Genomic DNA, 10451 nt, shown 5'->3' with positions numbered 1-10451 from the left:
TATCACACTACCAATAGAAAGCTGACGCAGGTCCTTATGGACACTACGCCGACGTGTGGGAGAATCAATGCCCTCATGTGAAGGAGATCCCATAGGACACATTTGTGAGTCATCCGGTACATTCCCGAACTGACAGTCAATAAATGAAAAAGTGTTACAATTGTCATACCTATACACGATGTATGAGGACAAAGAATACAAGGCTTACATGGTCTCGGATCCAGGAGATAAAATTAGGTCCCCCGTGCAATCCATTTAGACGCAAGTTGTCTAGCTGTTTCGCCGTTGGTTGACGGTTACGAGAAGACCTCCAGTTTTCTTTATCGAACTCGCTAAAAAAGAACGAGAGTAAGAAAACATTGTGTTTCCTAAACATTGAATATACAATTCCTTTAAGCCTAGTAAACTATTACCTGAAGAATTTCTCAGCCTCTTCTATATTTGACCACATGTAGAGCAAAGCAGATTTCCGTTCGTTCTCACTGAATTCATATGCCACTGGTGGACCAACAGCCTTGCCGTTCCATTGAAATATGCCAATGTGACTGCACGGATGCACCGTTTCATCTTCATGGTACCTCTTCGTATGGGCAAATACATTGTGGTCTTCAGTCAAGTAACCACTTGTGAGGAAAGCTATCTCCTTAAATTTGAACTCCTCTGCTATACAACCTTCAACCTTTGCCTTGTTACCCACCATTGATTTCAGTTTTTTCAACATTCTTTCTATGGGATACATCCACCTATAACACACTAGCCCACCTACCTTTGCTTCATATGGGAGATGGATAAGAAGATGCTGCATAGGATTGAAGAACGCAGGCGGGAATATTTTCTCCAGCTTGCAAAGAAGCACCGGTGCCGATTCCTCTAGTTTCTGCATCATCTCCTTTAAAATTTCTTTAGCACAAAGCTGCCTGTAGAAATAGCTAAGTTCAGCTATCGCTTTCCACACTTCCTCGTTAATGTAACCACGCAACATTACTGGGATCAGCCTTTCCATCATTATATGGTAATCATGACTCTTCAACCCATTGATCTTCATTGTTTTCAAGTTCACAGATCTTCTGAACCCCGCACCATAACCATCGGGAAATTTTAAATCTTTCATCCACTTCATCACTTCTTTTCGTTCATTGGGTCTCAAGGCAAATTCAGCACGAGGCTTGCCTCCATTTTCTCTGAGCATGAGAGTTGGGCGGTTACATATGTTACCTAAGTCCACTCGGGCCTTGAAATTGTCTTTTGTTTTATCTGGGAAATCCATGACGGTGTTAAATAGTGCTTCACACATGTTACGCTCTTGGTGCATTACATCGATGTTGTGCGGGAGCTGCAATGCCCTCATGTAAGGGAGCTCCCAAAGGCCACATTTGTGAGTCCAGTTATGGGTCTTCCCGAAACCTACAAACCCATCCCCATCCTCATTTCTCACTAGATTACTCAGCTCCTCAGCGATTTCCCACCCGGTGCGACGCTTCGGGGGTTCCTTCGTGACAATGGTGTCCTTCCTGAACTCGTGTGCCTGGAGCCTGAAGGGGTGCTTCAAAGGAAGAAAAGACCTATGACAATCGAAGTAACAGAACTTCCCACCCTTATCGAGCCAGAAACAATCTGTTTCTTTTCCACAAATAGGACAACCTAGCCTTCCACTGACTCTCCACCCAGCAAAGATCCCATACGCTAGATAATCATGTATGGACCACAAATATGCTGCCCGAAGTTTGAATTTTTGCTTCATGAAGCTGTCATACGCCTCCACTCCTTCCCAAAGCTCTTTCAACTCCTCAATCAATGGCTCAAGCATAACATTGAGGTTTACGCCAGGATGATCCTTCCCAGGTATGATGAGAGTTAAGAACATAAACTCATCTTTCATGCAATCTTCAGGTGGAAGGTTGTACGGTATGGCAAAGACAGGCCAACATGAGTAAGACGCTGCGGTCATACTGAAAGGCGTGAAACCATCTGTCGCCAGCCCAATACGAACATTCCTGTCTTCACTAGCAAATTCTATATCGAAGCTGTCTAGGGCCTTCCATGCGTCGCTATCACACGGATGCTGCATTACCCCATCCTTCGGGGGCTTACGATTCTTGCGCCAGCTCATGCGGCTCGCAATTCTACTAGCCAAGAACAGACGTTTCAGTCTTGGAGTGAGACGCATCCAGCGAAGCTGCTTATGTGCCCTCTTTGTTGTCACCTTCTCCCCTTCTTCGTTTACCACCTCTATGTACCTCGACAGGCCACATTTCAAGCATTTCTCTAGTTTCGCACGATCGCGCCAATATATCATGCAGTTGGACGGGCATATATCGATCTTCTCATATGGCATTCCCAAAGCCTTTAGCAGCTTCTTTGACCGGTAAATGTCTTTAGGCACCTTATGATCGGCAGGAAGGACATCACTAAACAAGTCCAAAATCGCCTTATAACATTTGGCTGAGCAACCAAACTTTGACTTTATGCTCATTAGACGGGTCACGAACTGGAGGATGGTAACCGTTGTGTGTCCATGCAGAGGCATTTCTAAGTCTTGGAGGAGTTTGAACAACTCTTCAACCTCTTTTGTAGGTGGATCTTCAGGATTGTTGACAAACTCTGCCTGCATATCTTCTAACATATGATCCAATCGATCAACGTTTTCACCGTCATCCACCTCCATCTGTGCTGATACTATACTCCGTGACTCGCCGTGGTTATCCCAAACCTTATAACCTTGAACATACCCATGACTGCAAAGGTGTAGTGCCACAGTTCTCTTGTCATGTGACTGGATGTTCCCACATTTGGTGCATGGGCACCTAATCACAGCGTGGGTTGACTCTCCACGAGCGTTCTCTAAAAACTTTTCTGTCTTCTGAAACCATTCCTTTGTGTGACATCCGCCCTTCTTCCAACCAGCATACATCCACTCACGGTCATCTTCCATGTTTGTGGACTAGGATGGCTCAGTTTTGCTGTTGTGTAAACCACCAACCAAAAATTCAGCATATAAGAGCAATGCACGTGGCTTAGGTGATAACCCTACTATAGGAAAGGACATAAACCCACCCGAGAATGGAGGCGGCCGCATGCGACTCGTGACGTGCCCGATGGTCCAAACGAAATTTCGGCAGCATAACCCCGCTGTTCTCCGAACACACGCCTATCATGGTGCGACGGAGAACAACTGGGTTATGCTGCTGAAATCTCGTTCGGACCAACGGACACGTGCACGAATCACATGCGGCCACACCCATTCTCCGGCTGTCCAAATACGTGGACAATCCCGGAACCACGCACATCACAAGTAATCTTGTGTTTGGACCGAATGAAACTATACAATCTATGCATCCATAGATTGTCTAGGTGCATTAGGCCCAAACATATGAATAAATGTGATGCATGTGCATGCTTCCGGAACGGGTGACGCCTAGGGTTAACTACTGGTCTGCGCACTTAACCCTAAAACTCTAGGAAAATAAACAGTGTATCATACTAATCAAACTACCACAACGTAGTTAACTCCCGTCGGCTTAATCAATACAATCAACCAACCGACGGGAATAAACATATTTTCGATATAAATATAAATATATATCGCAATTATATAATTTTAAATAATTTCAATCTTACTGTCTCAGTGGAGGTTGCAGCGGCGTCGGTGGAGGGGACGGGCGGGGGCAGCGGCGTCGGCAAGCCGCGGCGGAGGACGGGACGGGCGCGGCGGGGTCGGCGTCGGCGGCGTAGGCGCTGGCGGCGCTCGGGCGGGGAGGAGAACGGCGGCGGCGGCGCAGGCTCGGGCGGAGGACGGGCGCGGCGGCGGCGGCAGCGCAGGCTCGACGGCGGCGGCGCAGGCACGACGGCGGCGGCGCAGGCACGACGGCGGCGGCGCACGGCGATCGGCGATCGGCGGCGGATGCGTAACCGCGCGCGCGACGAATAAGACTGGGCGAGTCGGCGCGCGCGTTTTAGCCGGGCCCGCCCTAAACCCCGTCGGCCGTAACGAAGCCGACGGGAGCTACTGCATCTCCCGTCGGCCTCCGGACTAACCGACGGGAGTTATTTTTATCTCCCGTCGGCTTCGTTACGGCCGACGGTAGTAAAATAACTCCCGTCGACAGCCCTAAAAACCGACGGGAGTTATTTTATCTCCCGTCGGCTTCGTTATGGCCGACGGTAGTTAATTAACTCCCGTCGGCAACCCTAAAAACCGACGGGAATTATTATGGCCGACGGGAGTATTCTTGTACTGTTTGCAGTTTAGATTGATTAGTTGTCAGTGTCTCAGCCTTCCGCTTTCGATTGGTTAGTTGGTGAATTGAAAAAAGGTAGTCTATATTGAAAATAGAAGTGGATATGTATGTATGCATAATTAATTAATTCAGCTGTTTGTCGTCATTCTACATATACTACTGCTTCTGGAGATTTCTCTATCCAATCACCTACGACGCATTACCAGACAACCGTTTGCTTTTCGTACATCCATAGAAAGCGATAGATTTCATGTATAGGTATAGCAGATCACAAGCTAATTAAAGTCTGCGTTCAGTGCCCTAGCTACAAAGATATGTATGTTATAAGGTTTCGGTATGGATGAATTTGTATTTTTGGTTGTGCGTTTGGTTGCTATAATCTGGTTTACGTCTTCACAGTTACAATTAGAATGTTTGGTTCTACTATCAGCTTAATGTAATCTATATTTCTATTTCTGTTTACGATTTAATATAATGATCCCAATATTACATAAAGATGTCGGATTCGGCTACTAAAATTGTGTTGCTGGCCGACTACTAAAAAAACTCCTCATCTTCCGTCCCCTTCTGCTCTCTTCTGTTGTTGCCCCACATTCCCCCTTTCGATTTGCTTCTCTCCTGCTCCTAACTTTTTGTTGCATTATATATACCTTTTGACAACGTTTCTACTTAAAATTGCCGGTGGCAGCAAAAGTGATAGATTATAGCCATCATCTGCCCAATTTAATTCCCTTGTACGTAGGAATGGCAAACTGTACTACACTGTGATGCTATTTCATGTCTGTGAAGTTCATTGCTAGTATTGAATAATCTTTGATTTAGGACCACAATATGTCACATCGCAGGTTAGTTAAATTAAAGTTTTTTTTTCAGTTATCTTCGCTGCTGTAATCACAGTGTGACACACTTTTTTTTATCACTATAAACATATATATGCCATAGACCTATTTTTTGCCTGTCTTTATTATAAATATAATTTCCATCAAACTTTAAGGGCATGTTTCAATAAACTAGAGCTAATATTTAGTTGGGTAAAAAATTACTAGTAGAATTAACTAACTAACAATTAGCTACCAACTAATGAGCTAATGGGTACTTGAGACCTTGAGGGTGTGCAACTAATAATTAGCTAGACCATAGACTAAGGTGTTTAGATATCTCCAGCAAAAAATATCTAATAGCTTCGCTATTAGTTGGACTGTTCAGATGTCTTCAGGTAGTTTTAGCAGATAATTATTAGCTCGCCTTATAGCGCATATGAGAGACAATGAACGCAACTACAAGAAGAGAAAACAGGCAACCAAACAGTTGTTTTGGGATCATGGCGATGTGGAGGAAGACAACCAAACACTACAGGGCTGCATTGCCAGAGCCTGGCCAAAGCTTAGCCTAGATGCCAGATGCAATGCATGCTATGTAAAGAAGGGAACATTAGTAATATTTACATTTTTAGATAAATTTATTAGAAAAAAATTGATCTAAATATATGTCTGGTAATCTTAATTCTATATTGTAAATACTAATATTACACATACGTATGATTAAACTAAAACTAGCTTAAGAACGTGAATTGTTTAAAAATAGAGAGTACAGAAGAAGTTGGTGGCAGTAGTACCAACCTCCAAAGTGCAAACAGAACAGGCAACAGCTAGTGGTGGGCAGGCCCCCTGAAGAGGCAACACGTGTCTATGGCTCCCCGCGCGCAGCTGATCGGCAGACGAGCTGAGGGCACTAGCGACGAGACGACAAAAGCCACTCCCATCTTTTTAACGCTGCCCGGGCGCGGGCGGGGTCGCGCACCCGCATGGGAGTCCGCACACATCCGCAGCCGAGATGAGGTGTGGTCCGCATCTGGCCTGGCCCGTACCGTACTCGACGCTGCACTGCGCCACTGACCGCGCACGCGCTGCCTGCTAAAAATGCTTGCCCGACGACAACGAGACGAGCAGGCGGACACGGCCAAAGCGCGGCTTGGCCGTTGGCGAGGGGCCTACGCCCTACGCGCCTGGCGGATCAACAGGCCGCAGCGGTACGGGTGAGCCCTCTGGCGGCGAGCGAAGGGCGGTGTGGGCCGCGCGCGGTCGAAACGAACCGAAATCATGGCGTCACGGACGTGTGGGGTTCGTCCGTGCCCCTCGCCGTGCATTTGTCCCTGATGCACACAGGGAATCTGGCCGTCTGGGGCCACTGGGCTATGGTCCTCTAACCTGGGTTGGGTTGGATTATTTTTCCGACAACATCAACGAGGCCCGGCGCAAGTTCCCTATCATCGGAGATGCATAATTGAACCGACTCAGACAGATCAAATGCCAGATGGTACTGTAGATCGGCCGCCGGGCGTTTGAATTAGTTGTGTAGATAGATTTGCTCCTGTAAAGCTTGGACGCAATATCTCTGTCCAAGATAACTGTAACAGCTGAGGACGAATCTAATCTACGGGTAGCAAGGATAACTGTAGAGGCGACAATCTCTCGCACTTTCTACGGGCCCCAGTGGACGGCGGACCCATCCGGATTCCCGAGCGAGCACTGAGATGCAGATGCATCTCGCCTCGTGGACCTATTCAAAAACCGGCGCTGTCGTCATCAGCTGAAAACCGCAAGCCCGAGAAGACCCCCCACACGCCCAGAGGAGCATGTACCCATAATACGGCTCCGACACAGATCACGCGCTCTGCGAGTCCAACTCACTCGGGTCCACGTCAGCCCGTCTCCGCTTTAAAGGCCAGCTCAATCTCCATCCTTCGCGCCCGCACCGCAGCCCGGCGGCGCTGGAGTATCAGCAAAGACAACAAAGCCCAGCCCACCACCGTGCGTGCTCTGCTGGGTGACCGAGTCCGCCCGCCGTAGCCCCCCCATGCCTGCGCGTTGCGCGCGTCCCTGTCCGCTTCCGCTCGGCCTCCAGCTGGTCCGACAGACAGGCCCAGCGCCCCACCCAACCAGAACCAGAACCCGCGCGAGCCCAACCCGCCACCATCCCGCCTCGCGCATCGGACGACATCGCCCTTTCGCCTGGCTGGCGCCCCTTGTGTCACGCCGCGTTGCTGCAGTGCACGCGCCCGCGTCCGTACGTCCCTGTCCCCGACTAACCCGTCCAGCTATCCGATCCTTCCGAGCCATATAAATATAAACCGTCGCCCGCCGCTTCCCTCCCAAATTCGAACCTGCTGCAGGCCACACCCACCCACGCACACACACACAATCCAAAACGCTCCTCCTTCTCCAGTCGACTGATCGATCGATGGACTGGGCGTACTACGGCAGTGGCTACTCGACGCCGGCGAGCGGCGGCGGCGGCGGGGACGAGGACGCCTACATGACGGTGTCGTCGGCGCCGCCGAAGCGGCGCGCGGGGCGGACCAAGTTCAAGGAGACGAGGCACCCGGTGTACAAGGGCGTGCGCAGCAGGAACCCCGGGCGGTGGGTCTGCGAGGTGCGGGAGCCGCACGGCCGGCAGCGGATCTGGCTCGGCACCTTCGAGACCGCCGAGATGGCGGCGCGCGCGCACGACGTGGCCGCGCTGGCGCTGCGCGGCCGCGCCGCCTGCCTCAACTTCGCCGACTCGCCGCGCAGGCTGCGCGTGCCCGCGCAGGGCGCCGGCCACGACGAGATACGCCGCGCCGCGGTGGAGGCGGCCGAGCTGTTCCGCCCGCAGCCCGGGGAGCGCAATGTGGGAGGTTCCGAGGCGGCGGCCGAGGCGGCGGCGGCGGCGCCCTGCGCGATGGGGAGCGGCGACCTCGGCGGCGGCGAATTCCCTTACTACCCGGTGGACGACGGGCTGGAGTTCGAGATGCGTGGGTACCTTGACATGGCGCAGGGGATGCTCATCGACCCGCCGCAGCCGGCCGCTGGGCAGTCGGCGTGGATCGAGGACGAGTACGAATGCGAGGTCAGTCTTTGGAGCTACTGATCGAGCGCGTCTGGTACCAACAAGGACCCTGTGTACATACAGCTTATGGTGTGCTGATGATGTCTGTACTGTTTCCCTGCTCTTCTGACGAATCGCAATCGCAATGCAGTCAGAAGGAGCAGAGGAGTGTGCTTAGGTTTTGAGCGGCTGTCTCTGCACATTTGGCGCTAACACGGCCAAGGTAGCCTTGGCGCCAGATATGGCACTTGGTGCGGACGCCCTCTTATAAGTTACGTAAGATAAGAACCACATGGTGTAATAAACAGCAGAGCCTGCTGAGCGTTTGAACCTGCAGCGATGTCAATCAAGTTGCCGTGTGATGTTTAGTGGAATTTACCTGAACTGAAAACATATGTGCTCTATGGATGAATGTCCACTGCAGGAGCAAAATATATGGATTGGAAAAAAGGGAGGCAAAGACTTGTTTGTCCCTACCCTGTATGTTCCAACATTTTGAAAGTTCGTGCTGCTCAGGCTATTGTTTAGTAGTACTGACAGCAAAGGGTTTTGCTGCCGCATCTGTAGCCCCGGATGGTTGATCCTCAAGTTTGCTAGCAGGCCAGTCATGCTTCTACTGTCGGATTTATGCAAGGTCGTTTCTTCAGACGATCTTGTATGCGACGCTGTTTTAGCATTCCAATAACCTTTCCTATTGGCCTATACTTCAGTTTCAGAATTCAGAAAGAATGAGGCTAAGAAGCACTTCGGTTTTTCAGTCTCCACGTGACTGTGCCAAACTGGCAATTATCCACATGATAGATAGATAAATACATACAGAGCTAGTTTGAAAGTAAAGTGGGATAAATTCAGGGACGGAAAATCTTTCATAAATAACTAAATACCTTATTTAAATAACATTCTTCGGGATTTTTCTGAATATTCATTCATTCAGGGCTAGTTTGGAAGCCACAAAACCAGAGAGAATTGGAGGGGCTAAGGAGATTCTAGTCCCTCCAATCCCGTTCGGTTTTCTAACTTCCAAACTAGCCCTTACTGTGGTTACCATCTGACAGTTTGATCTCCTATTATTTTAACGGGGCATCTCGAGAATTTTCTGCATCAACAACTATTGAATAGCTACTCGACAGGACTTTTGGTAAACCGGTCCTACCTTTGTGTTGGTGGGCCAATATACCCAAACACGGAATAGAGACGTGCCAAAAATTGACGTCGATGAACCAAACCAACAACGAAGAGTTTACGATGTATGAACCATTACTACTATATAATGACATAAAATGGATCGTATCGTTTATAGAGGTTGGATATTTGTGTGGCTTCATCAATGGAACAAATAAAATGGAATGCCTTTGGTAAAGGTGTGACTTGTAGGGTATTTTATTTTAACTGTCAAAGGGGTTGTGTAGCGAAGAGCTTGACCGGGTTTATAATAGATAGTTGTGCTACTAAGAGAGGCAAACTTATTTGTATATTCATCATCTAATACCACATGTGAGGTCTAACATACGACATACTTAAATCAAGTGACATGATAAAAAAAAAGAAAAAACCTCTTAAAATATTTGTGAAAAGGCTAACTCACACATATTCAAGTTGGTGAAACTCTTCGGAGTCAAAGCTAAATTGTGTACAGCGAACTGTCTAGCTCAAAGGAGCGAACTGTACATGTAGCTACCTAGAGAATGGCAAAAAAAAATGTGAGTTTCTATCTTGAGTTAAAGTTTAAATGGTCGACTATCTACACCTAGACGCGGACTATAGGTCAATCTATTCTGGTGGAGGATAGAAACTAGGAAGTTATGTTTTGATGAGCGGACTGTCCGGGCCTCTGTCGGACTGTATGTGTTATGTTATGAGAGATTGACAAATATGAAGTTTTTTGCGTAGCAAGTTTGCTTTGTTGGACTCTCTAGGCTTTTGCGATGGATTGTTCGTTGCTATGTTTCAAACTGTGGATAGAAACTTGAAGGTTCTAGTAGTGTCGAAAGTTGTCCGACAACTTGTTCCCACCCTAAGGGTGGACTGTTTGCCAGGCAATCTACTGACTAATCCATTTCTATTCAAAAGTGGGGTTAGAGTGATCGTACTATTGCCCCATATATGTCCTCATTGTTGCTCCAGTCAGCATGGTATGGTGAGGGTGGGACCCATCCCTTTTTCTAGTCTAGCCCCACGCTTCTTTGAATCTAGGCCAACTATAGAGCCTACGACTCTTGTATGAGGATAGAGCAAATCTTGGCCAGTGTATGAGGACAGAACAAAACTTGGCCAGCGGGCTGTAACACCCTGTCTACTTTCGGACCAGCGGTACTTACTCCTAAGGGCGGACCTAGCACCCAGACA

At 48.7% G+C, this 10451-nt stretch overlaps 1 protein-coding gene across 1 annotated transcript; it reads left to right on the top strand.

The window, feature by feature from the left end:
* The first annotated feature begins 7397 nt into the window (after nt 1–7397).
* Nucleotides 7398–8598, top strand: LOC100281239 (dehydration-responsive element-binding protein 1D). The gene has a single exon (NM_001154158.2). It carries the CDS (start codon nt 7479–7481, stop codon nt 8145–8147), a length of 669 nt encoding a protein of 222 aa, NP_001147630.1. The 5' UTR covers nt 7398–7478; the 3' UTR covers nt 8148–8598.
* The last annotated feature ends 1853 nt before the right edge of the window (nt 8599–10451 follow it).

This window comes from Zea mays, chromosome 2, assembly GCF_902167145.1.
Source record: "Zea mays cultivar B73 chromosome 2, Zm-B73-REFERENCE-NAM-5.0, whole genome shotgun sequence".
NCBI lineage: Eukaryota > Viridiplantae > Streptophyta > Magnoliopsida > Poales > Poaceae > Zea > Zea mays.
This window is presented reverse-complemented; position numbering and strand designations above follow the sequence as displayed.